This window comes from Salvelinus fontinalis, chromosome 26 (genome assembly GCF_029448725.1).
Source record: "Salvelinus fontinalis isolate EN_2023a chromosome 26, ASM2944872v1, whole genome shotgun sequence".
In the NCBI taxonomy this organism is placed as follows: Eukaryota; Metazoa; Chordata; class Actinopteri; order Salmoniformes; family Salmonidae; genus Salvelinus; species Salvelinus fontinalis.
Genome location: NC_074690.1, coordinates 34,224,099 through 34,251,237, shown reverse-complemented (window position 1 = coordinate 34,251,237; position 27,139 = coordinate 34,224,099). Strand labels below are relative to the sequence as shown.

The 27,139-nt window shown below is 43.1% G+C and overlaps 1 protein-coding gene across 6 annotated transcripts in view; it reads right to left on the bottom strand.

Annotated features, from left to right (window-relative positions):
* Positions 1 to 26,666, bottom strand: part of obscnb (obscurin, cytoskeletal calmodulin and titin-interacting RhoGEF b) — a 96,406-nt gene extending 69,740 nt beyond the window's left edge. For all 6 annotated transcript variants that reach the window (XM_055883582.1, XM_055883583.1, XM_055883584.1 and 3 more), the window contains exons 1-21: positions 26,484 to 26,666; positions 17,814 to 18,912; positions 12,104 to 12,373; positions 11,459 to 11,719; positions 10,935 to 11,240; positions 10,453 to 10,719; positions 10,081 to 10,187; positions 9,686 to 9,854; positions 8,653 to 8,925; positions 8,167 to 8,445; positions 6,720 to 6,998; positions 6,147 to 6,416; positions 5,210 to 5,485; positions 4,518 to 4,799; positions 3,676 to 3,951; positions 2,557 to 2,832; positions 1,902 to 2,177; positions 1,333 to 1,602; positions 969 to 1,241; positions 567 to 833; positions 78 to 347 (exon numbers count right to left, since the gene is read on the bottom strand). In XM_055883582.1, the coding sequence (XP_055739557.1) occupies positions 78 to 347; positions 567 to 833; positions 969 to 1,241; positions 1,333 to 1,602; positions 1,902 to 2,177; positions 2,557 to 2,832; positions 3,676 to 3,951; positions 4,518 to 4,799; positions 5,210 to 5,485; positions 6,147 to 6,416; positions 6,720 to 6,998; positions 8,167 to 8,445; positions 8,653 to 8,925; positions 9,686 to 9,854; positions 10,081 to 10,187; positions 10,453 to 10,719; positions 10,935 to 11,240; positions 11,459 to 11,719; positions 12,104 to 12,373; positions 17,814 to 18,903 (6,037 nt within the window). In that variant the 5' untranslated portion in view covers positions 18,904 to 18,912; positions 26,484 to 26,666. The remainder of the gene's footprint in view (positions 1 to 77; positions 348 to 566; positions 834 to 968; positions 1,242 to 1,332; positions 1,603 to 1,901; positions 2,178 to 2,556; positions 2,833 to 3,675; positions 3,952 to 4,517; positions 4,800 to 5,209; positions 5,486 to 6,146; positions 6,417 to 6,719; positions 6,999 to 8,166; positions 8,446 to 8,652; positions 8,926 to 9,685; positions 9,855 to 10,080; positions 10,188 to 10,452; positions 10,720 to 10,934; positions 11,241 to 11,458; positions 11,720 to 12,103; positions 12,374 to 17,813; positions 18,913 to 26,483) is intronic.
* Positions 26,667 to 27,139: the final 473 nt, after the last annotated feature.

Genomic DNA, 27,139 nt, shown 5'->3' with positions numbered 1-27,139 from the left:
CGAATTTTATCAAACAGGAACTTGCGGAGCTATTTCTCAATAGTGCACCTTTAAAGCGAATGGAGGTTGGTTCTTACGTTGCACTTGGAGGGTAGCACTGCAGGTTTTGCCCTCTGCATCAATGCTGATCTCTTGAGCATCATCCTGACTCACTGAGGTGACGGTGAGGGAGTGGCTGGTGCCCCCATGCTCAATCTTATATTTAGGCCCAGCAGTGATGGGCACGTTGTTGCAGAACCATTTCACTTTGACGTCAGCTGGGGTGACACTACACTTGAAGATGGCCTCCTTCCCCTCCACAGCAGCGACGTTGCTCAGCTTGGAAGTCAGCTTCACCAGTCTGGGTGCTGAAAAGGACAGAAAATAATATATTATTTGGAGACATAATTAGACTCAGGAACACAGAAAATGTGTTAATATGGAAATAAATGGCTTAACATCTAGTGTGTTTGACTATATGTCTGTAACTACTGTATGCTGTATCTTGTATATGTCTGTAACTACAGTTCATGTTGTAGTAGTCAGTGACCAAGTTGTAAATCTAATAAAAACAAAGCCTCAGCTACCTTTGGTGGAGACCTTGGCAGAGGTCTTATCATCTTTGCATTCACAGCTGTATTCTCCCTCATCCTCTTTTGCCATTCCTGTCACAGTAAAGACCCGCTTGGGACCATCAGTGCTGACACAGAACCTGCCGCCGGGTTTGACCTCACAGCTGTTGTGGCGCCAGAGCACGTCCCCTAAGGCTCGGTTCATTTCACAGGTCAGGGTCAGTGTACCACCCAGCTCTGTGACTACAGGCTGCAACTGCACCACAAACTTCAGCGGTGAATCTGAAGGGAAACATGGCCAGCATTTCATTAGCTAAATGGAATATGTAGGATCTTCATAGGTATTGACTATACTCACAGAAACATACAACACTAGCCCGTCAATCAATTGTTCTGACGAATGAAAAGCAAACTAACCCTTGACTTGAACTTTGAACTCAAGCTTGTCGTCAGCAGTGTGGCATGAGTAGGTGCCACTGTCTTTGACTTCAGTGGACTTCACAATCAGGGTACGAGAATGTCCCTCTCTCTTCATGTCATACTTAGAGCTCTCCTTCAACTCCACACCGTCCCTGAACCACTTAACACTGGCACTCTCCGAAGTCAACTCAGTGGTCAAAACAATCTTCTCACTTGCTTGAACACTGCATGCACCCTTCACTGCAGTTTTTTTAAACTTGGCAGAGGATTCTAGAAACAAAAAAGGAGACTTGTTAATATAGAGGTGATAGCAAAGACATTTGGGTACAACAACTATTGTTGAAAGTCAATGACATCCTACCTGCCACCTCTATCTTGAAGGCCAACTTCTCCGCTCCAACCTCACAGGTGTACTCTCCAGCATCCTTCTTCTCCACCTTCTCTATCACCAGCTGACGAGTCTTGCCCTTTGTCTCCATGGAGACGGTCTTACTGGAAGTCAGCAGCTTGCCATCCTTGTACCATTTCACCTCTGTCTTGGTATCAGACACCTCACAGCTCAGAGTGGCTTTCTGGGAGAGAGTAGCTTTCACCTCCTTCTGTACAGACTCCTTGTTGGAGAAGGCAGTCTCTGAAGGAGAAATCATGAAATGGCACAGTAATATTAGAAACCCTTCATTTAGGGTGGAACACAAAAAATACAGGAAGCATATCTCTACATAGGATATACATGGGACTGGGAGTCAATAACCAGCAATTCAAATATAGTTTTAGATAGACGCAAATATGAAACCGAGAAACAGAAATCTACAACAAAAACAGGCATTCAGAGAACATCGGCTTGAGTATAAAACATTTTTTTGGGGGGGGGGACCATTCAGCATCCAAAGCCTTGAGAGAGATATCAATATAGACAACCAGCTTTCATACCTGCCACCTGTATCTTGAAGGCCTGTTGCTCTGCTCCAACCTCACAGGTGTACTCTCCACCATCCTTCTTCTCCACCTTCTCTATCACCAGCTGACGAGTCTTGCCCTTTGTCTCCATGGAGACGGTTTTACTGGAAGTCAGCAGCTTGCCATCCTTGTACCATTTCACCTCTGTCTTGGTATCAGACACCTCACAGCTCAGAGTGGCTTTCTGGGAAAGAGTAGCTTTCACCTCCTTCTGTACAAACTCCTTGTTGGTGAAGGCAGCCTGGACCTCTGAATGGGGATCAATCAAGGGTATGGTAAAATCAGAAACCTCCAATTCAGGGTAAAACAATCCCAACCCCAAATCAGAAACAATTAACATAATCTTGTACATGGCAGACAAAGGAGACATCAAGTGATATTGCCAGAGTAAGTTAAAAATCAGCATTTCTCAAGCATTATGAGACAAAGACAATTCAACAAACAGAAACAGACAAATCAGACATCAACATGAACAAAACAATCATAATAGACAACGGTATAACATCTCTTCGCTTGGGAGAAAACACATGTTGACAATGTAGAGCACACACTGTATATTCACAACCATTCAACCACCAAAACCTTGAGAGAAACATCAATAGACAGCCAGCTTTCATATTGTCCCTACCTGCCGCCTGTATCTTAAAGGCAACTTTCTCTGCTCCAACCTCACAAGTGTACTCGCCAGCATCCTTCTTCTCCACAATGTCCAACACCAATTGACGAGTCTTGCCCTTTGTCTCCATATGAACTGTCTTGCTAGTAGTCAGAAGTTTGCCGTCCTTGTACCATTTCACCTCAGTCTTGGTATCAGACACCTCACAGCTCAGAGTGGCTTTCTGGGAGAGAGTAGCATGTACCTCCTTCTGTACAGACTCCTTGTTGGAGAAAGCTGCTTGAGTTTCTGAGAAAACAATAATGGAGACGCATGGTAGTACCAGAAACATTACATTCAAGGTCAAATAATCCTAATAACCAAACCAGATACCATATCTTACACACAACAGACACATAGGATATAAATATATACAATTGCTAGATAAATTAACCATCTGCATTTCTAAAGCAGAAGACAATTAATCAAAACAGACATTTCAAACCAATCAAACAACACAACAGTATAATATCTATTTTCTTTAGGGAAAACATTTATAGACAATGTAGAGAATACATACACTGAGTGTACAAAACATTAGGAACACCTTCCTAATATTGAGTTGCACCCACTTTTGCCCTCAGAACAGCCACAATGCGTTCCATAGGGATACTGGCCCATTGTTGACTCCAAGGCTTCCCACAGTTGTGTCAAGTTGGCTGGATGTCCTTTGGGTGGTGGACCGTTCTTGATACACACAGGAAACTGTTGAGCGTGAAAAACCCAGCAGCATTGCAGTTCTTGACACACTTAAACCGGTGCACCTGGCACCTACTGTCATACCCCTTTCAAAGGCACTTAAATATTTTGTTTTGTCCATTCAACCTCTGAATGGCACACATACCCAATCCATGTCTCAGTTGTCTGAAGGCTTAGAAATTCTTCTTTAACATGTCTCCTCCCCTTCATCTACACTAATTGAAGTGACATCAATAAGGGATCATAGCTTTCACCTGGATTCACCTTGTCAGTCTACGTCATGGAAATAGCAGGTGTTCCTAATGTTTTGTACACTCAGTGTATATTGACAACTATTTAGCCTCCAAAGCCTTCTGGGGAACAATAATAGACAGCACTTTTATATGTCCTTACCTGCCATCTGAATCTTGAAGGCTAGTTTCTCTGCTCCAACCTCACAGGTGTACTCTCCAGCATCCTTCTTCTCCACATTTTCTATCACCAGCTGACGAGTCTTGCCCTTTGTCTCCATGGAGACGGTCTTACTGGAAGTCAGCAGCTTGCCATCCTTGTACCATTTCACCTCTGTCTTGGTATCAGACACCTCACAGCTCAGAGTGGCTTTCTGGGAGAGAGTAGCTTTCACCTCTTTTTGTACAGACTCCTTGTTGTAGAAGGCAGCCTGAGTTTCTGAAGGAGAAACCGTTGAAGGATATAATGGAAATGAAAAACCTTTCACTCAATATAACATCAAAACAGGAACCATATCTGTAGACTGAACAAATACGGGAGGCATTGGACATTGAGCAGCCTCGCAAAGTCAACCATCGGAAATTCAAATGCTTTATGGAGACGTACACACACACCAGAACAACAAGCAAGGAAACAGAGCACTCCGATATCCCCATGAGCAACATCAGTCAAACAAGACACAATATTAAAAGGACATTGTTGTGAGGAATCAAAACGACCAATTAAAAAACTCCCCAGACCTATCTGTTTGTAAGATAGAACTTACAAATTCTATGGTCCCTATGACACTTTGAAAATAACAAAATAGCTGAAAGTTTGTAAGATAAAAACAGAACTAAAAATGTAACTGTGTCTGCCCCTTAACATCTCCTCAGAACTAGGTACTGTAAATCTCTTCTTGAAATAAGAATAATACAATGTGAATTCGTAGGACAGACAAATGGGCAACCATTCCAGCAACCAAAGCATAAATGGCATGTAACTAAAAAATAACTCCTCCTTACCTCCTGTCACCTGTATCTTGAAGTCCAGCTTTTCTGTTCCCACCTCACAGGTGTACTCTCCACCATCCTTCTTCTCCATCTTTTCTATCACTAGATTACGAGTCTTGCCCTTTGTCTCCATGGAGACGGTCTTACTGGAAGTCAGCAGCTTGCCATCCTTGTACCATTTCACCTCTGTCTTGGTGTCGGACACCTCACAGCTCAGAGTGGCTTTCTGTGAGAGATTAGCTTTCACCTCCTTCTGTACAGAGTCCTTGTTGGTGAATGCAGCCTGTGGTGCTTCTGATGAACAATCATGGAGGGGCACAATGGCAGAAATATTTCATTTAGGGTCAAACAGTATCAACACCAAACACAGGACACATCCCTTACTGTCCTGTACAGACATGGGGACAATGACCTACAGAACGTACACCGGGAGTCAACAATTCTAACATGATACGGAGACAAACAAACTATGCAACAAAGATGGAAAGAGACTTTTCAGACAGAATATGAGCTAGAGCAGCAACACAGATTGCTGGAGACATCAACTTGGGAAGACAACTCAACAAATGAAAGAACCTTTGTCAAACACGTTTTATTGGATAAATATCTTTAGGACAGGCATATGGACAACCATCCCTCCCACTATAAGCCCTATAGCAGACGATAGACGGACAGTAAATCCAATAGTTACAAAACATCCATACCTGCCACCTGAATCTTATAGACCAGTTTCTCTGCTCCAACCTCACAGGTGTACTCTCCAGCATCCTTCTTCTCCACCTTCTCTATCACCAGCTGACGAGTCTTGCCCTTTGTCTCCATGGAGACAGTCTTACTGGAAGTCAGCAGCTTGCCATCCTTGTACCATTTCACCTCTGTCTTGGTATCAGACACCTCACAGCTCAGAGTGGCTTTCTGGGAAAGAGTAGCTTTCACCTCCTTCTGTACAGACTCCTTGTTGGAGAAGACAGCCTGGGCTTCTGTAAATCAACCATTAGCAATTCAAATATAGAATGGGAATAGACACACAGCGCCAGAAGGGGCAGAGACCAGTGAGACGTCCCAATAAGCAACAATATCAAGCCAGAGGTCAAAACAACCAGAGCCAAATCAAGCAAAGAAACAACCTTGATGCGCCAAATACAGGTGTAGGATTTTTGCCAGTTTGCTTCAGCAGGAAAATAATCCTGCAGCAACAGTAAATGGGAATTATTTGTAGGGGTTGCTACATTTTTCGTAAGGCAAAATAAAGTCTGAAATGTCGAAGTGGAAATTACAAACTTTAAAAGCATTTTTCAACTTCAAATACACTACAAGTTTCACATTTCCTGTATTGCAGGAAAGTTGTCATGCAACAGGGTGATCAAATTAAGATCATACCCCCTTGTCAGTATACCCCCTTGTCTGATAGAATCAACTAATCCTAAAATTGAAATTTTAACACTATGGCAACAACAAAATAGGCATTGGTTTCTGACTGAGACTAAATCTAAATGTAATTTAACAGTACATTTGCCAAAGCTTCCCAGAGGACAGATAAATATATAACAGTTATATTTTCCTAAGATAAACATGTCAAATGCGCATATCAGACAACCATTCCAGCAAAAGCAAACCAGACAGCGAGTAGATCCTCCTTACCTGTCACCTGAATCTTATAGACCAGTTTCTCCGTTCCAACCTCACAGGTGTACTCTCCAGCATCCTTCTTCTCCGCCTTCTCTATCACCAGCTGACGAGTCTTTCCCTTTGTCTCCATGGAGACGGTCTTACTGGAAGTCAGCAGCTTGCCATCCTTGTACCATTTCACCTCTGTCTTGGTATCAGACACCTCACAGCTCAGAGTGGCTTTCTGGGAAAGAGTAGCTTTCACCTCCTTCTGTACAGACTCCTTGTTGGAGAAGGCAGTCTCTGAAGGAGAAATCATGAAATGGCACAGTAATATTAGAAACCCTTCATTTAGGGTGGAACACAAAAAATACAGGAAGCATATCTCTACATAGGATATACATGGGACTGGGAGTCAATAACCAGCAATTCAAATATAGTTTTAGATAGACACAAATATGAAACCGAGAGACAGAAATCTACAACAAAAACAGGCATTCAGAGGACATCGGCTTGAGTATATAACATTTTTTTTTTGGGGGGGGGGGACCATTCAGCATCCAAAGCCTTGAGAGAGATATCAATATAGACAACCAGCTTTCATACCTGCCACCTGTATCTTGAAGGCCTGTTTCTCTGCTCCAACCTCACAGGTGTACTCTCCAGCATCCTTCTTCTCCACCTTCTCTATCACCAGCTGACGAGTCTTGCCCTTTGTCTCCATGGAGACAGTCTTACTGGAAGTCAGCAGCTTGCCATCCTTGTACCATTTCACCTCTGTCTTGGTATCAGACACCTCACAGCTCAGAGTGGCTTTCTGGGAAAGAGTAGCTTTCACCTCCTTCTGTACAGACTCCTTGTTGTAGAAAGCAGACTGTTGGGTTTCTAAGGGAACAATCATGGAGAGGCAAAGTTGCATCACAAGGGTTTAAACACTAAAAACATGACCTTTCGACTCTGGACATCTGTCTCTCTCTCTTTCTCTCCCTTCCTGGAGGACCTGAGCCCTAGGATCATGCCTCAGGACTGCCTGACCTGATGACTCCTGGCAGTCCTGTTACCCAGTCCACCTGGTCGTGCTGCTGATCCAGTTTCTGCTGTTTTGCCTGTGGCTATGGCACCCTGACCTGTTCACTGGATGTGCTACCTTGTCCCAGACCTGCTGTTTTTTTACCCTCTCTCTCCCTCCCCTCCTCTCTCTCGCCCTCTCCCTCTCTCCCTTCCTGTCTATCACATCTGCTGTCTCAACCTCTGAATGCTTGGCTATGAAAAGCCAACTGACATTTACTCCTGAGGTGCTGGCCTGTTGCACCCTCTACAACCACTGTGATTAATATTTGACCCTGCTGGTCATCTATGAGCGTTTGAACAACTTGAATAACGATCTGGGCTTATGGCCATATACTCTTATAATCTCCACCTGGTACAACCAGAAGAGGACTGGCCACCCCTCAGAGCCTGGTTCCGCTCTAAGTTTCTTCCTAGGTTCCTGCCTTTCTAGGGAGTTTTTCCTAGCCACTGTGCTTCTATGTCTAAATTGCTTGCTGTTTGGGGATTTAGGCTGGGTATCTGTATAAGCACTTTGTGACATCTGGTGATTTAAAAAGGGCTTTATAAATACATTTGATTGATTGATTGATTGATTGATTGATTGATTGATTGATTGATTGACATGGGTGGCATTGACTGATAGTTAAGCATGCCAACCACCGACAACTCTAATATTTCAGAGACAGACACAGAGCACCATTGAGGTGTCCTGAGAAGCCATGATATTCACCCAATGAAACAACTTCAAAGCCAAAATCTACAAACCATGTTTTATCTGATAAGCTCACCGATTTCATTCTCAATTATAACATATTGAAATTAACAAAACAACCATACATTTCTAAGATAACGAGCAGAGCGGAAGCAATTCAAATGTTGTTCATTTTCCAAACCATCTCCAAGGACTGAGAGGGAAAATGTTTTACATTTGAATGACTCGCACATGGACAACCACTCCAGCAACCCTTTGTCAAAAGCAGATAATAGACAGTCAGAATATTACCTGAAACATGTATTTTAAAGACCAGCTTCTCTGCTCTAGCCTCACAGGTGTAATCTCCAGCATCCTTCTTCTCAATTTTGTCTACTATCAACAGACGACTCCTGCCCTTTGTCTCCGTGGAGACTGTCTCACTGGAAGTCAGCAGCTTGCCATCCTTGTACCATTTCACCTCTGTCTTGGGGTCGGACACTTCACAGCTCAGAGTGGCTTTCTGGGAGAGAGTAACTTTCACCTCCTTCTGTACAGCGTCCATGTTGGTGAAGACTGCCTGTTGGGCTTCTGTGGGAACAACCATAGAATGGCACAGTAAAATCAGGAACCTTTATTTTAGAGTTGAACACTAAAAACAGGAACAATATTTGCATAGGCAGTCTGGGATTCTGAAGGGCCAATGGTTTTTGTAGATTTGCCTAGGTTATTAAACAAACTGAAATGCAATGATATTATTTGTCCAGTGTGCTCGACAGACATTCCCTTCTCTCTTACCTTTTATCTTGACCTGGAATGTGACTTTGTCCTCGACTGTCTCGCAGGAGTAGTGTCCCTCGTCACTCTTCTTGACATTCTTGACGACCAGTCTCCTCTGTGTCCCTTTGGAGACGATGGTGGTTCTTTGGTCCTCAGTGACCAATGTCTGATCCTTCCTCCACACCACCACCCCGCTTGCAGACGACACCTCACAGTTCAACTCAAGGTCCCCGCTGAGGGCAGGCGCCACCCCCATGGGACCCCTGGGCTTGTTCAGGAACTTGGCTTCATCTGGAAGAGAAACAGGGATGGGATTTGTCATCAAGAACAAAAACTTGAATTGTCCACTTTTTTTATTCATAAAAATGTGGCAGCAATCCATCGAAACCTTAAATTTATAATTAAATGTTAACAAAGGACCATATGGAATTGAATATGAAAAAAAATAATGCAATGACAGAATTATCTGTGATGATTTATTCGCTTTTTCAAATACTGGATTATTCTATTATAATCAAACAGTTACATTTCATACACCATCATATGATAAGTGGGTGTCTGCCTGTGCGTGGTTGGAAGATGGGGGACGGTACCAGTGACACATTGGACTTTATTACAGGATGACAGAGAGCTCTTTTCCATGCTAGACGACTCACTACCACCTGGTGTTAGCTGTCACAGCCCAGTCTGTCCCTGTGTGTCACGTGGTGTGAGAGGGGCTTTCTGTAGGCAATGTAGGTTAGAGGTTCCATTTGATACACTGTGTCACTTTAAGACTCGGGGTCTGACTAACCCACTGGATTTAGATTTATTTTATTTTATTTAAATTAAAAATTAAAAACGGTGTTCAGTGAAAGTATATGCTGTTCCTGCAACTCTAATGAAAGGATATGGGGATCTGAGGTACCAGGTTTCCACTTTCCACCGGGTGCCAACAAGTTATTAATAAGTTGTATACATGTACTCATTGGAGTGGTTTCTTCTTTCTAGCATGACAGATTACTACAGGAGTTGAGGTGAATCTTTTTTCTTGATCTTTCGACTGTTGTACCTTTTAGAGAAAGCTGCAGGGACATTCGGTCTTCATTTAAGACACACTCATAGATTCCCGTGTCCTCTTCGGTGACATTGTGCACCACCAGGATCCTCTTGCGGTCGGTGCTTATGCACTCATACTTCTTGCCCATCTTCAGCTCCCGTCCATTCTTCATCCAGACCACCTACAGAGTTAGAGGAAACGTTCAAATTCGGCTGAACACAACCCACATAAGAGTCAGCGTAACACATTCATTAACACAGTGAATTGAATCAGAACAATTCTAAAGAGTTACGTTATTTTGGTATTTATTACACTACCCCTTTTAAGTTTCCTAACCCTAACAGACCAATAAAGCATTACTTTGCACATGCATTAATTCTGTCATCTGGACTTTTCCCACTACACACCTGAGCATCATAATCGGACACCTCTGTGGTCAGCTGGGCGGAGGACTGGGCGCTGCAGGTCACCACCTCAGTGTGAGCGGACTTACTGGTGAACCGGATAGCTGGAGCTACAAATAGAGGTTTCACCTGTAGCTGTTGTTTGTGTAAAATCTAATGGAACGATGAGGACTGTCTACCAACAGAAAACACCTGAGGGACTGAAGTTAGGAACTGAGGTTCCTAACTGCTTATATAGCATGAATACAAAAGGACTCATAAAGACACTGTATATAGAGCATCTATAAAGGCAAGTCTAAGCATCAATCTAATGAAGACATGCACATTCAACCCACAGATCTTATTATTGGCATTGCTCTCTATTCCAGTGCTTACCCTTCACGTGGAGTATACAAGTGCTCTCGGAGCCACCGCCCACAAATTTGACCACTGCTCCATTCATCTCCATCAAGACAGTTCGGATCGTCAGCGTATGTGTGGTCTTTTGGCGTGTGATGAGGTAGTCAGCCCCACTCCGCAGGAGGCGGCCGTTGATAGACCAGGAGCCAGAGCACACGGCAGACAGCTCCACGGAGAGGGAGGCCTCCTCGCCTGAGATGGCTGTGCTGTTCATCAGGCCTGTCTTCACCTCTGCAGAGGGCTCTGGAAGAAACAGTCAAATAAATCACGTCCTTATGCTTCATTCAAAAGCAGCATGCTGGGGTTTTACTGAAGTGATAAACTCTGGAGAGGGCGTGGTTTATAGGATGTATTGTCTCACAGCTAGGGGTTTCGTGTTTATTATTCGTATTGTTGAGACGGAGAGAAATAAATGACACATGGGGGAGTAATAATAATGAGATGTTTCTCTGTCTCACCGAGGTAGAAGGTCCCAGGCACCTCCATGTATTGGCTCTGGCCGTAGTCGTTGACTGCGGAGATGCGGAACTGGTAGCTGGCCTCCTCTGTGATATTCTGGATCGTGATCTCAGTAAAGGGGCTGACCTCCATGCCATTGCACCTCTGCCAGGTCTGGGCACCCACCTTCCTCCTCTCTACCATGTACCCTTTGATGGGTACGGGGCGGTCACTATCTGGGGGGGACCAGTGGAGGGTGATGGACGAGTCGGTCTTGTTACGCACCACCACGTCGATAGGGGGATCTGGAGGGTGCTTTCTGGCAGCTGCGGAGGGAGATGTAGTTCGATTAGGCTTATGTATGTATGACACATCCTGAGATAATTCTAAGTGATATGATGCATCTGCAAATGTACATAACATAAGAGTTAACCTTTGTGATGGGATTATTCAAAAGTGTACTCTAATTTAGGATTCCCTTATTTAGTGTCGTGATAGGAAAAGGGCTTTGAGTCTGTGTTCTAGGTCTATGTCTGTAGCTCACCCGCGACAGAGAATCGTGTGGAGGTCTTGCAGTCTCCAGCCACAAAGGCCACCTCTCCTGAGTCGTCGGCCTGGCAGTGGCTGATGGTTAGCGTGTACTGTCTGAGGGTGCAGGCAATGGATATCCGTGTGTCCGGCTTCAGACGCTCGCCGTTGCGTGTCCAGTAGGCGTCAGAACTGGGGTGCTCCAGCTCAACGCAGAAGATCACTGTATCACTCCCTGACACTACAGTCCTCCTGGGAAGCTTCTTAGTGATGTTCCCTGGAAGTGACAAGCACAGGGGTCACCAAAGGGCAGGTGTAGTGTGGTCTATAACGCTGCAGCACTAACACTGTGTAAACTGAATACCAAGGTTATTGTCCCCTGGGGAGGTCATAAATGAAATTGGATACCCCTTTGCACCGTTAAATGTTTTGACAGTATTTTCACAGTATCGTTTGACAGTAATATGCAGTAATGCCTATTCCTTGACAAGACTGCACAACATGGCGTTGTAAACTAAAGCAGTGTTAACTTCTGTCTTACATGTTTCCCATCAAAGTATATGTAGGAATGATCTCAAGGTTGATGATGTTGCCTTATCTGTTAATGGATGCATCAGAAGGTTGTCAGAAGACTAGAGAGACAAGAAAATGGCTCTCGTACCCAGCACAGTGAGCTCGGCTACGGTGCGGCTCCCCTCCTTCATCTCGCAGATGTAGACGGCATCATCATTAGTGGTGACATTGCGGATGGTGAGGCGACGCATGGTCCCCTCCTCCTCCATGCAGTACTTGGAGCTGTCCTCCAGACGTGTCTCCTCCATGAACCAGCTGGCCTGGCTAGCCGAAACGGGCACCTCACACAGCAGCATGGCCGTCATCTTCTCCTGGACCTCCACATCCTGCAGCTTCCTCCTGAATGGCACCTTGGGCTCTGAGGATCATGGGAAGAGCGCAGAATAATACTCAAAAGGTGAGGAAAGTTATGCATATTGGTAGATACTGTTGGGGTAGGTTCCTTGTTCGTTGTCAATCATTTGCTTATGGGTGAAATCAGCAATCAGACAATATCTTTAAGTAATTCAATCATTAATTAATGAATGTAATTGCAGACAGAAGTTGACAACGGGAACATAGCACGCATGTTTCCGAGTAAGTTCTGCAAAATAGGAATGGGTCCAAGTTGCTTTAATATGCTTGCAGTCAACCCCTAGTGATGTAACTGCCTACGTCAACACCTTCTACTCATGAGACCAAGCCCATGCATCAGGAGAGACATTCGTTTGAGTGTTTTCTAAGGGCTCAGCAGTAATTTTCCACTCCCCAAGTTGCTTTATAGTGGTATGTCTGACTAGTCTCTTATCTCTTTTACTCCCCTGCAGGGTTCTGTGTCTATGAATCTCTTTTAGCCTTGAGGCGCTTTCTCACAGACACCCTGTTTTTACTGCAATAACTCACACAACTCTCAGACTGTTTCTTATAAGAGTCAGAGACTAGAAAAGAACTGTGGAACAATATTAAACCTTATAATGCATATATATATATTGCTAATCTGTAGTCCAGGACCCTATAAATGTAGTGTGGGACGGGTCTTATAGCCCTTCCCCTTCTATTAATACAACATAAGCATAATCAATTATTATAATACATCAATCATTTGGTACAGCCCCTATCATGACCCCAAGGTGAACCCCATCAATACATAAGTCAATTGCTCAAAAAGTCAATCTCTTTTTGTTTTTGCCTATTCAATGAAGGTGTCTTTCTTTGAATACACTGTACCATAGAATGCCTTGGGCTCTGACACAGGAAGATTACAGAAATATTTTCAAAAGGTGAGTGACTCCAGTAATTAAATTAGCTAATGTATCTACAGTATCTCTGAACACTCCATGCACCGCTTTAAACAAGTATGTGTACAGTAGTAGAGCTTCAATCACTTATGTATTTCATCTGTAATCCATTAACAACCCAATAATCTCAAACCAACCCACCTCAAACAAGAAGTGTAAAAATGTGATACACACATGATTTATGCTGTCTATGGGCTCCAATAAATGACTCAGGGTATAAAAAAACATGTACAATCCTTAGAGAGCAAATTACAGAAACAAAAGGAATCATCTCCATTTAGGCTTAATAACACTGGTGTAAAGTACTTAACTTCTTTGGGACAGGGGGGCAGTATTGAATAGCTTGGACAAAAATGCGCCCAGAGTAAACTGCCTGCTACTCTGTCCTAAAAGCTAGAATATGCATATTATTAGTAGATTTGGATGGAAAACACTCTGAAGTTTCTAAAACTGTTTGAATGATGTCTGTGAGTATAACAGAACTCATATGGCAGGCAAAAACCTGAGAAAAAAATCAACCAGGAAGTGGGAAATCTGAGGTTGGTCGTTTTTCAACTCATTCCCTATTGAAGATACAGTGGGATATTGGTCATGTTGCACTTCCTAAGGCTTCCACTAGATGTTAACAGTCTTCAGAACTTTGTTTGATGCTTCTACTGTGAAGTGGGGCCGAATAAGAGGGGATTGAGTAAGGTCTGCCATGAGCTGAACATGCCTTAGTGATTAATATTATCTCTATTTATGCTTTTTGTGACTCCTCTCTTTGGCTGGAAAAATGGCTGTGTTTTTCTGTGGCTATTTATGCTAACATAATCGTTTTCATGCTAACATAATCATTTGGTGTGCTTTCGTCGTAAAGCCTTTTTGAAATCTGACACATTGGCTGGATTCACAACAAGTGTAGCTTTAATTTGGTGTATTGCATGTGTGATATTTTTGGCGCTCTGCATTTTCAGTGGATGTTGGCCATGCGGGACGCTAGCGTCCCACATATCCCAGAGAGGTTTTAAGTTAGTACTACTTAAGTCGTTTTTTAGGGTATCTGTACTTTACTCTACAATTTATATTTTTGCCAACTTTTACTTTTACTTCACTACATTCCTAAATAAAAGAATGTACTTTTTACTCCATACATTTTCCCTGACACCCAAAAGTACTCGTTACATTTTGACAGGAAAATGGTTCAATTCACACACTTATCAAGAGAACATCCCTGATCATTCCTACTACCTCTGATCTGGTGGACTCACAAAACACAATTGTTTTGTTTGTAAATTAGTGTTGGAGTGTGCCCCTGGCTATCCGTAAAAAAATAATAATAATAATTGTGCCGCCAGGTTTGCTTAATATAAGGAATTTGAAATGGTTTATACTTTTACTTTTGATACTTAAGTGCATTTTAGCAATTCCATTTACTTTTGATACTTAAGTAAATTTAAAACCAAAAACTTTTAGACTTTTACTCAAGTAGTATTTTACTGGGTGACTTTCACTTTTACTTGAGTCATTTTCTATAATGGTATCTTGAGTGGGTTGAGTCACTGACGTGATTTTCCTGTCCGGGTTGACGCACCCCCTTTGGGTTGTGCCATGGCGGAGATCTTTGTGGGCTATACTCGGCCTTGTCTCAGGCTAGTAAGTTGGTGGTTGAAGATATCCCTCTAGTGGTGTGGGGGATGTGCTTTGGCAAAGTGAGTTATATCCTGCCTGTTTGGCCCTGTCCGGGGGTATCGTCGCCTCCAGTATTTATGCTGTAGTATATATGTGTCGGGGTGCTAGGGTCAGTCTGTTATATCTGGAGTATTTCTCCTGTCTTATCCGGTGTCTTGTATGAATTTAAGTATGCTCTCTCTAATTCTCTCTTTCTTTCTTTCTTTCTTTCTTTCTCTCTCTCGGAGGACCTGAGCCCTAGGACCATGCCTCAGGACTACCTGGCCTGATGACTCCTTGCTGTCCCCAGTCCACCTGGCCGTGCTGCTGCTCCAGTTTCAACTGTTCTGCCTGCGGCTATGGAACCCTGACCTGTTCACCGGACGTGCTACCTGTCCCAGACCTGCTGTTTTCAACTCTCTAGAGACAGCAGGAGCGGTAGAGATACTCTGAATGATCAGCTATGAAAAGCCAACTGACATTTACTCCTGAGGTGCTGACCTGTTGCACCCTCGACAACCACTGTGGTTATTATTATTTGACCCTGCTGGTCATCTATGAACATTTGAACATCTTGGCCATGTTCTGTTATAATCTCCACCCGGCACAGCCAGAATAGGACTGGCCACCCCTCATAGTCTGGTTACTCTCTAGGTTTCTTCCTATTTTCTGGCCTTTCTAGGGAGTTTTTCCTAGCCACCGTGCTTCTACACCTGCATTGCTTTCTGTTTGGGGGTTTAGGCTGGGTTTCTGTACAGCACTTTGAGATATCAGCTTATGTAAGAAGGGCTTCATAAATAAATTTGATTTGATTTGATATCTTTACTTTTACTCAAGTATGACAATTGAGTACTTTTTCCACCACTGTTTAATAATGCTTTAGTTCTCTACGATGTAACTGTCTGTTTACTTTATTATGGAATGAGTTCACAAGGCAATTTACAATGGGTTCAAAATAGTGCCTTATGCTTTTGGGAAAATCATATTCACTTACATTTTGGGTAATTCTTTATGTGCTGGCTCTCATCTTTCCACATATCGTATCATCTAAAGGTGTGTGTTTTGAATGTTTGGCTGGGACTTTGACTACTGAGTAGGTTTCTATTATGACCTTTTCCAAAGTTGCTTCTTGCGTCCCAGGGGGGTTATCAAATGATCTGGTATTAATAGGAACACTGGTGCATACAGGGCAGAGGGATACAGCCCTTCACCTTTGCAAATCCCCCGACAAAATCTTATAAAACAACAACACAACAACAAGGCAGGCATGTCGAGTATCCATTATGTGGCGTCAATTATAACCAGACACAACCAAATGCCTGCCATGGGCTCTGCACTCGCTGTCAAATTGAGACAGAGATTAACAACCGCCATTGATAATTCATGCTCCAGGCTTCTAGCCAATCAGGGGTGGCTCATGGAAAGTCACCCTAGCCCTGGCGCCTGGGGGTTACAGCGGGCTAATAGCCACTGTGAAATACTCATCACCGGCAGAAAATAGATGAAACACAACACTCCTCCTTCATATCGCTGCCAGCATTCCACCACTTAGTTGAGCAGTTTAAGTATACAGTATGTTGGAGAAAAGTAAAACTGTGCTCAGGTGAACGTTTTAGCTTACTTTGGTTAATTCTGGTAGTGTAGACCAGGGGAGAACGACTGCCCCCGCACATCAAGTCATGAAATTCAAGGCTGACAGCGGTACTGCAAGCATTGTTTGCACAAAACAAGATTCCCCATTATAGTGAATGGGGAAATGGCAATCTTTGTTGTCAATCTAACTCAATGAAAAGGGGCAGAACTGAGCTAGCCTGCAACGCCACTACCTGGACTAGCTCAAACTGCGCATGTTATGTCTCCATGAGACGCCATCTTAAATGCGCTATTGAGTCTTTACATAGGAATGAATGGTGTCACGTGATCGATGGTTTTGTCCATTCATATATACAGTCATTGGTGTAGACAGACTTGTTGAGATTCATTTCAGAAAGAGCATGACTGAATAACATTATACACTATCTCAAGGGAAACACTCAGTTAACCTCAGATTCCTTTAGCTAGCATGTTTATACACTCTTTGAAACCAATGTTTTGAAGTACACAAGCCCAATACAGGGGGACCTTGACATCACAAGAATGACAAACTGTTATGCAGGCTTGCATTGCAGACAGTTATATTTAAATATATATATTTATAATATATATACTAGTCTAGTATCAGCAATTTATATAGAGCCATGAGAGTTAATCGAGGGTCATCTCCCTACATGACAAGCATTGTCATGTCCCTCCATGTGTCATGAATAATTTCATGGAAAAACTACCCTCACTTTTTCCTCAGCAGCCTATTGATGAAGTAGACTTGGGAGTATGGCAATGCGAGATATGTAAAAACTAATGCTCAACATTTTATTTTAGAATGGAGAAATTGAAATGATCAAACATAGAGTAAATTCACTATTTTACATAATTTACAGTATATTGAAATACTGAACCAACAAAACAGCATATTCAGTGGCGTAGAGCATTTTAGTGGGGCCCCCGCAAGGTCCCCCCATTGCAAAAAAATAAAACAAAAACATTGTACTTTTTTTTGCAATGGGGTATAGACCCCCAAAAATCTGTTTAATAGCTCATTTCGTGCTATTTTACACATTTTGCCATGAGGCTGAGAGAAAAATCTGAAGTTTAAAAGCTAATTTCTCATCATTCCAAAAAATGAAATCATGATTTATGACGTGTTCATATGCTATCTGGGGAGGCCCGACCTCCGGGGGAACCCCAACCACGAGGGCTGCGGGGGCGTGTGCTACACCAGTGAGCATACTGTATATCAAGCTTGTCAAAAGGTTTCAAAAAAGCTCTTCTTACCTTTAACAATCACCAGCACAGCGCTGTAGGTTTGTCCAGCCATATTGGAGGCGTTACAGGTGTACAGGCCATTGTCGCTCTGCTTACAGTACAGGATCTTGAGGATGAAATTCTCGGCCTGGTCCTCATACATGATGTGCCTTCGTCCCTCGCCGATGTTCCCCCCATCCTTCCTCCAGATGATATGAGGCTTGGGGTGACCCGTCACGAAGCAGCTGAGCTTGGCATGCTTGCCCTCAGTCACCGTGCAGGTGCGGGTAAAGACGCTTTTGGGTAGCTGGCTGACCAGTGCTGCGCTGCCGTGGGCCAGATCCAGACCGCTCAGCCCGTCTGTGACCGTAGTGTTGGCCGTGGAAGAGGTGATGGTGGAGTTGTGAGAGGAGCTGTGGGTCTCTGCTGTGCGGTAAATGGAGATCCCTTCTTTACGCTTCTGCATGTGGGAGAGGAGGGAGGTGCTCTTGTCCTGGCCCAGGTGACGGGAGTCCTGGGTGTCTATGACCAAGGTGGCGGCAGAGTTCGAGCGGCCCACCGAGTTCTGGGCGCGGCAGGTATACGTGCCGCTGTCTAGGCTGCGCACACTCTGGATCCTCAGGGAGCTGCTGTCGCCGTCCGAGGACACCTTGATGCGGTTTGTCTCGGCTAGGTAACGCCCGTCCTTATCCCAGTCAAATTTAGACTCTGGGTAAGCAGCAACCCGGCAGTGGAAGACCACATCGCCCCCCAGGCCAACGCGTACAGAGGTAGGCTTGACCATGAAGACGGGGGCCCTCTCCACCATCTCCTGTGGGAGGCCTACATGAAGGGTTACACATGCGTATGCCTCCCCGACGTTGTTTTTGGCCCGGCACATGTACTGGCCGCTGTCTTCCAGGGTTAGATCGTAGATGGTGAGGCGGTAGACATTACCATCATCCACCGTCTTGAAGCGGCCCCCAGAGGTCAGACGTAGCTTCTCCTTTTCCCAGGTAATCAATAGGGTGGGGTTGCCCACGATGGTGCAGCTTAGAGTGGCATCCTTGCCCACGCACACTGCAAACGCTTTGGGCCGCGTGAGGAATCTGGGGGCCCCTCCAAACAGGTTCTGGTCCATTACTGGTTCCTAGATTACCAAGGAAATAATGCCATTTAGAATAGTAACACACAATTGAAAGGAATCAATACATGAGTATAGAATATAGAAGTATAGAATAATATATCCAGTAAGTGAGGGTAATATAGATACACTTATAGAAGAATACTAAGATATATCAAGATCATGAGGCAAAAAAAGCAAAATGTCCTTCTATTGTTGTTGTCAATAATTTAAATCACTTGCCTCTTGAACTACAATGTCACACATGTATGACACTACACGACCTCTAGTGTCTCATCCTTCTCATGCCTGACACTAATGCCTAACATGATCATGTAATAACACTACACCAGGAAGTAATGACTTGAAGGTTTGGAAAACCTTGTTCTCACGTAGAGGCATAATGTGTTTGAGTGGGCCACTATGGAGTGAATTGTTTGCTGCAAATTGAGATAGTTTTCATAGGAAATTGGAAGAATGTGTTAACATGTGTCACACATGGCTCAGATATTTTTAGTGAAGTCTGTCTGCCATGGAAGTCAACAAAATGTAAGATATGCATTGTTGACTGATTACTACGGTTCAAAAAGGACATACTAATAAAAAAAGAATTATCTCGTTATGTTGAGATCCCAACTTATTCATCTCAAGATCACGACATAACAAAAGTTGTTTTTTCTAGATCACAAGATAATTTTCTCACGATCACGGCATAACAAATGTTGTTTTGTTGAGATCACGAGATAAACTCCTTAAATAGGAGTGGACGCATTGATGATAGATGGACTGTATGGCTGGGGGGGTGGCAAAGCCCACAGTGGATCAGCGCATATGTTTTTATTGATTGCTACACTAAAGGATGGTGCATTTCATGCTAACATCCTGCTTTCATTTGTGTTTGGAGCTCATTATCAGTTTATAAGTTAGAATGTTAGCAAACTGAATGTCCCTGACCTTGAGCTAAGTAAGAGCTCTTGGGGCATCTAATCCCTCTGAAATGCATTCCAGATGACTACCTCATGAAGCTGGTTGAGAGGTTGCCAAGATTGTGCAAACCTGTCATCTAGGCAAAAGGTGGCTAGTTTGAATAATCTCATATATAAAATATGCTTTGATTTGTTTAACACTTTTTTGGTTACTACATGATTCCGTATGTGTTATTTCATAGTTTTGATGTCTTCACTATTATTCTACAATGTAGAAAATAGTAAACATAATTATTTATTTTTTAATTAGTAGGTACGTCCAAACTTTGACTGGTACTCTATATATTATATATATTTTTTTAGCTAAACACATGTGGCTCAAAACAGGTGGGGCTCTGCCATATCAGTTATGCAAGCTAACAACCAGCATAGATAACAGACTAGCTTGCTAGCTTTCTTCCTAGCTAACGAGACTACCTAGCTAACTAGCTAGCTCACAAGACTAGCCAAGTTAGCTGCTTTGTTCCTTGCATGCGATTGGCTGTGGTCTTGGGTGCAGCACACAGCCTGGGAGACAGGGCTGCTGGTCAGGCATCGTTCAGGGCTTAAATGGGGTCAACACAGCGACAGGGCTCCTTGATGAAGTGGTTATCATGCATCTGAACAAATTAATGGATCATGTGTGGTACTTTGATTATCTCTTGATCTCCACAAAACAACTTTTATTAAGTTGTGATCACGAGACAATTATTTTGTGATCTCGATAAAACAACTTTTGTTATGTAGTGATCATGAGTTAAATAAGTTGTTATCTCAATATAACGTGGGAACTATTTGTTTTTATTAATATGTCCTTTTGTTATCTACAGACTTCTGTAGATAACAATAGTATCTCAGTAGTTAAAACATTTATAGAGCAAATCCCTCAGCCTAGTAGAGAGTTGTTTTACAGGTCTTTACTTTATCTGTTTACAATTACATTACCACTACACAATGCTGACTTAAAATTCAACGACAAAATACACAAAGCATGCTGTAAATTTGGTGACTTTTAAGAACACATTGCACATAATGTTTCTAGGTTACATCAAATTGTGACATTCAATGTAACAATCTGCATTTTTATCATTTTGTAAAGCACATTTGCCAACACTGGACAGAGAACCATAGATGCACTGTTGTAAAGTGGCTGTTCCACTGGATGTCATAAGGTGAATGCACCAATTTGTAAGTCGCTCTGGATAAGAGCGTCTGCTAAATGACTTAAATGTAAATGTAAATGTAAAACACTGTGATACAGAGTAACAACATCACATTTAAAAAAAAAAATTGTGCCTGTTATTTTGTCATTAATACGTGTCACATATAATTTCGCAAACAATCATAGAGTTAATAAAGCTGCATAGAAACATGGTTCTTTTTTGCTTTCTTGAGTAAGGCAGCTGCAAAATGTAGGTGTTTCAGCCTAGCTTAGTGCTTTCTGTGGTGATGGGGAAGCCAGCGGAAAATACGGAGCGTAGGGGTTGGTAACGTTCTCTAGTTGCGCCGTGATTGGCTCAGTGTCCTGTCACTCATGGGAACACTACGTCACCGCAAAATCTACGAAGAGAACTCGAAGTTCAAGCCCCTTGGGTGCTGCCATAGATTTACATTAGAAGTGCCTATCCAAGAAGGCTCAAGGTCATTGGCCACAAAATAAAATTACGTCAAATCATATTATATATACCGTAGCTTTGATTAGACTGATCCTGTCAACATCATACTTTCAAAATCTTAGCTAGCAATCTAGAAAGCAGTCACGTGATAATATGGTGTGTGATCCTCACACTACGACTCTGGAAACCATGCAGTTTATTAGGCTACAGAAGACATAAATTATGATGAACTTCACATGGTGGTGAAAGTGTACGGTGATGAGCTTGATGCTCCTTTCCAATAAATATTGAGAAACTTATTCTGGTGACATGATCAATGCTTGGCTGCCGTTTGACAGATAAAAATATTCTCTCTTTTATCTATCATAATCTCATCATGTAGACTAGCCAACCTGCACAGCAACCCGCACTGCATCTGAGAGCTGTTGGGTGGAGCGTACATGCCAAGACCAGAGTATGCACATTTGCTATTTAACACAACCGTTTTTGAGCCAAAACTATCGGTAGAGTTGAAACATGATGGAAATGAACTTAACATTTTTAATCGGTAGATGAAAACTCAAAAGTCATTAAGCACGGACTTTTATCTGCAAGAAGTCAGTTTGGTGGAAACACCACTGGTGGGAAAATGTACATATTGTCTTTATATGGATTTCTGAATATTCACATGAACATATGTTGAATTTGTACCTTAAAAACAACATCAGCTCTTCAACATTATATCCACTATCAGAATAAAAAACTATAGGTTGAGCAGCACCTACTACTGGAGAATATATCTATATAGAGCTACCCTTTGGTCTACCATTCAGGGTTTTATTTTTTATTTTATGTTGTAATTTTCCCCCCTTTTCCAACCCAAATTCGTGATATCCAAATGCGATCTTGACTCATCGCTGCAACTCCCCAACGGGCTCAGGAGAGGTCATGCGTCCTCCGAAACATGACCCACCAAGCCTCGCTTCTTAACACCCGCACACTTAACCCGGAAGCCAGCCATACCAATTTGTCGGACGAAAACTGTTCAACTGACAACCAAAGTCAGCCTCCAGGCGCCCGGCCAGCCACAAGGAGTAGCTAGAGCTCAATGAGCCAAGTAAAGCCCCCCCTCCCCGGCCAAACCCTCCCCTAAACCGGACGATGCTGGGCCAATTGTATCACCGTATGGGACTCCCGGTTACGGCTGGTTGTGACACAGCCTGGGATAGAACCCCAGGCTGTAGTGACACCGCAACAGTGCCTTAGACCGCTAAGCCACCCGAGAGACCATCCAGGGTTTTAACCAAGCCCAGCCCTGCTTACCTATGATGTTTTCACTGAGTATTACCAAATGTGCGACTATGAGAATGACCAAGAACCCAATGGTCACTCTGACAGAGTGAGTTCCTTGAGTTCCTCTGTGGAGATGGGAGAACCTTCCAGAAGGACAATCATCTCTGCAGCACTCCACCAATCAGGCCTTTATGGTAGAGTGGCCAGACGGAACCACTCCCCAGTAAAAGGCCCATGACAGCCCACTTGGAGTAAGCCAAAAGGCACCTAAAGAATCTCAGACCATGAGAAACAAGATTCTCTGGTCTGATGAAACCAAGATTGAACTCTTTAGCCTGAATGCCAAGGATCACGTCTGGAGGAAACCTGGCACCATACCTACTGTGAAGCATGGTGGTGGCAGCATCATGCTGTGTGGATGTTTTTCAGCAGCAGGGACTTGGAGACTAGTCACGATCAAGGCAAAGATGAACGGAGCAAAGTACAGAAAGATCCTTGATGAAATCCTGCTCCAGAGCCCTCAGGACCTCAGACTGGGCCGAAGGTTCACCTTCCAACAGGACAACGACCCTAAGTGTGGCTGATGTGAAATGGCTAGCTAGTTAGCGGTGGTGCGCGCTAATAGTGTTTCAATCGGTGATGTCACTCGCTCTGAGACCTAGAAGTAGTTGTTCCCCTTGCTCTGCAAGGGCCGTGGTTTTTGTGGCGTGATGGGTAACGATTCTTCGTGAGTGACTGTGGTTGATGTGTGCAGAGGGTCCCTGGTTCGAGCCCAGGTTGGAGCGAGGAGAGGGACGGAAGCTATACTGTTACATAAGCACACAGCCAAGACAATGCAGGAGTGGCTTAGGGACAAGTCTCTGAACGTCCTTGAGTGGCCCAGCCAGAGTCCGGACTTGAACCCGATCTAACATCTCTGGAGAGGGGCCTCCCGGGTGGCGCAGTGGTCTAGGGCACTGCATCGCAGTGCTAACTGCGCCACCAGAGTCTCTGGGTTCGCGCCCAGGCTCTGTCCCAGCCGGCCGCGACCGGGAGGTCCGTGGGGCGACGCACAATTGGCATAGCGTCGTCCAGGGTAGGGAGGGTTTGGCCGGTAGGGATATCCTTGTCTCATCGCGCTCCAGCGACTCCTGTGGCGGGCCGGGCGCAGTGCGCGCCAACCAAGGGGGCCAGGTACACGGTGTTTCCTCCGACACATTGGTGCGGCTGGCTTCCGGGTTGGAGGCGCGCTGTGTTAAGAAGCAGTACGGCTGGTTGGGTTGTGCTTCGGAGGACGCATGGCTTTCGACCTTCGTCTCTCCCGAGCCCGTACGGGAGTTGTAGCGATGAGACAAGGTAGTAATTACTAGCGATTGGATACCACGAAAATTGGGGAGAAAATGGGATACAAAAAAAAAAAAAAAAAAAAAACATCTCTGGAGAGACCAGAAAATAGCTGTGCAGCAACGCTCCCCATCCAACCTGACGGAGCTTGAGAGGATCTGCAGAGAAGAATAGGAGAAACTCCCCAAATACAGGTGAGCCAAGCTTGTAGAGTCATACAAAAGAAGTGTTGAGGCTGCAATCGCTGCCAAAGGTGCTTCAACACAGTAAAAGGGTCTGAATACTTATGTAAATGTGATATTTCAGTTTTTAAGCTAGCAAGAATCTAGAAACCTGTTTTTGTTTTGTCATGATGTGTCGATTGATGAGGAAAAATAACAATTTAATCAATTTTAGTATAAGGCTGTGTGGATATACTCACATCCACACACACACACACACACACACACACACACACACACACACACACACACACACACACACACACACACACACACACACACACACACACACACACACAGACAGACACAGAAACACTGTAATATATGTAACGGATGTGAAATGGCTAGCTAGTTAGCGGGTACGCGCTACTAGCGTTTCAATCAGTTACATCACTTTTCGCGCCCGTGTCGGGGCGAGGGGACGGTTTAAAGTTATACTGTTACATATACCCACCTTACAATTGCTGTTACCAGACTCATATGTACTATTGCACAATTTAAACACTTGCAAATCCCCCTATTCTCTGATACAAGTCATGTGTAAATATTGGACTATAAATTGTACCTTCCTGTATTATACTAAAATGTTTATTCTATTCTACTGAACCATTTACTTTATGTTCATATTCTTATCTTTTAATATTTCTTATTGTTGTTGCATTGTCGAGAAGGAACCTGCAAATAAGGATTTAGTTGGATGGTGTATACCACGTGTATCCTGTACATAGTACCATCAAAATGTGAAACTTGAAACAATATCAGTTTTGAAATACAATAAATACCTTATAATACATATCCAATTAACTATTAAAGTTAACAAATGATATATTGGATTCACATCTCCAACTCAACGGAAAATACAAGTTAAAGAATGGGATTAAGCCATTGGCTCAAATGAAACTTTCCAAGCACTAGATACATCTCCTTTAAACGTTGATATTTGGTTGCATTGTCAACCAAACACAATTCAATATTACTTTTGTAATCCGATAAATACCCTAAAGTTAAGGCCATTTTACAAACTAATGTAACAGTCAACTTTACAATGAATAACACATCCATGGCCACATTTTGAGGTTACTGTTAACTATACATTTCTTCTAATGTAATCATATAAAGCGTGCATGTTCAAGATAACATGCATAGGTCACAATTCCTGTAATAATCTGCGCAGAATCTCGAACTTCATTGATTACTAGCATTATGTACTTTTAATGTAGGCTAATCTCAATTGCAATCCAGGTAATTTGGTTCTGCTATTAGATGAACCACAGTGATAACACATTCATCTGTTATGTAAAAAAATAACATATCTGACATTGAATTCCCATTTTAACTCTGCTTTTAAATGATTGAAAGCGCAGTGATATACATTTGGGTGACAACTAAACCAAAAACCAGACATTGTTTTTCCATTGAAATTTGGTTGTGCTTTAAGAAGGTTGAAAGCAGAGTGATAACACATGGAAATTCAACAAACGTTTGGCTGTCTTTTTGAGTGGGTGAATATAGGTTGTTGATTGATCAACATCTTAAACAAATATTAGTCAATTATCCACGTTGAAATGACGAAGCTAAACTGACATCAACGCACCGCCAGATTGGGACAAATTATGTTTTAGCACGGTTAAATAGAACAGATATGTGTCTTTGAAAGGGTGACATTTGCCATCTTTGTCACCTCACTCCCCTGAGCTGCCTGTACCCAAAATAACCTCAGCTGTCGGGCCGCGTGTCTCTGTCCATTGCCATTTGTAGAAGCGAAGAGGGATCAACTGTTTTGATAGGGCACCACAACTGAAGGAAACGCTTCTTTATTCTATATTGTTTAATAAACTTGCCAATACCATTAGCCTATGCAAATTGATCATACATGTTTTATGTAGTTGGTTTTGTGTAGGCTAGATAGTCGGCAAAAACGTTTTACGGACGGTATTCTCGGACCAACAAAGTGCTCATTATAATTAAATAAATAAGTTATGAAAACATACTTTTTGGCGAAGGTAAAACTGCCACCACAAACATAAAGCACATTAATAAACACGACTCCTCTAAAATGACGACACTCGATTCCCATTCAAAAAATATATGACTCATGCCTTATTAAATGATAAATTGATCAGTGATTGCAAATTGAATGTCCTTTTAGGTTACTTAAACTGGGAACTGGGTTAGTTCAACTTCAGCAATGATTTGCTCACCTTGAGTCTTCAGCCACTCTGATAAAACAAGCGCTGAAACATGTGAACTAAAACTTCAACAAGGTTTTACAGTCCGTAAAATAATCCAATCTTTGCCGTTGAGATCCAATAAATGTATGCCCGGTGCGTATCAATGTCCCTACAATGATGATTGTGTATCCAGGAAAGTGTAACATCCCCCAGTCTCCTGCCGTGGGTGGTTGACTACGCTTTCTTTTTTCTAATGTGGTACCTCATGATGCCAAATAGCTAACATTCCTATTTTGGTGCAGCCTCCATTCCAAAATAGACTTGTCATTTAATGTAGAGATAGCCTAGGTGCTGGAGCATGGGTCTGGACAGGCTGCTATAGGTTATCTATCTGACTATCCTGAAACATTACTCATGCCGTGTTTATATGATATCGGAATGAAAGTGACTAACAAAATCAAAATCAACCCTGTGCGATATTTTTCGGCCATGAATACTACAAGTTTAGATAGCTGGCTAGACAAATTAACCGATTTTAAAAAATGACATGGGCTTATTGAGTGGCTGTCAGTGAGTGACATATAAAAAGAGGAAAACTACTGATGGACAACCAATTTTCGAAATTGCACTTTGTGTACTCTACTATTCTAACTCTCAACAGTAATTTAAGACTCCGACTGAGTTCC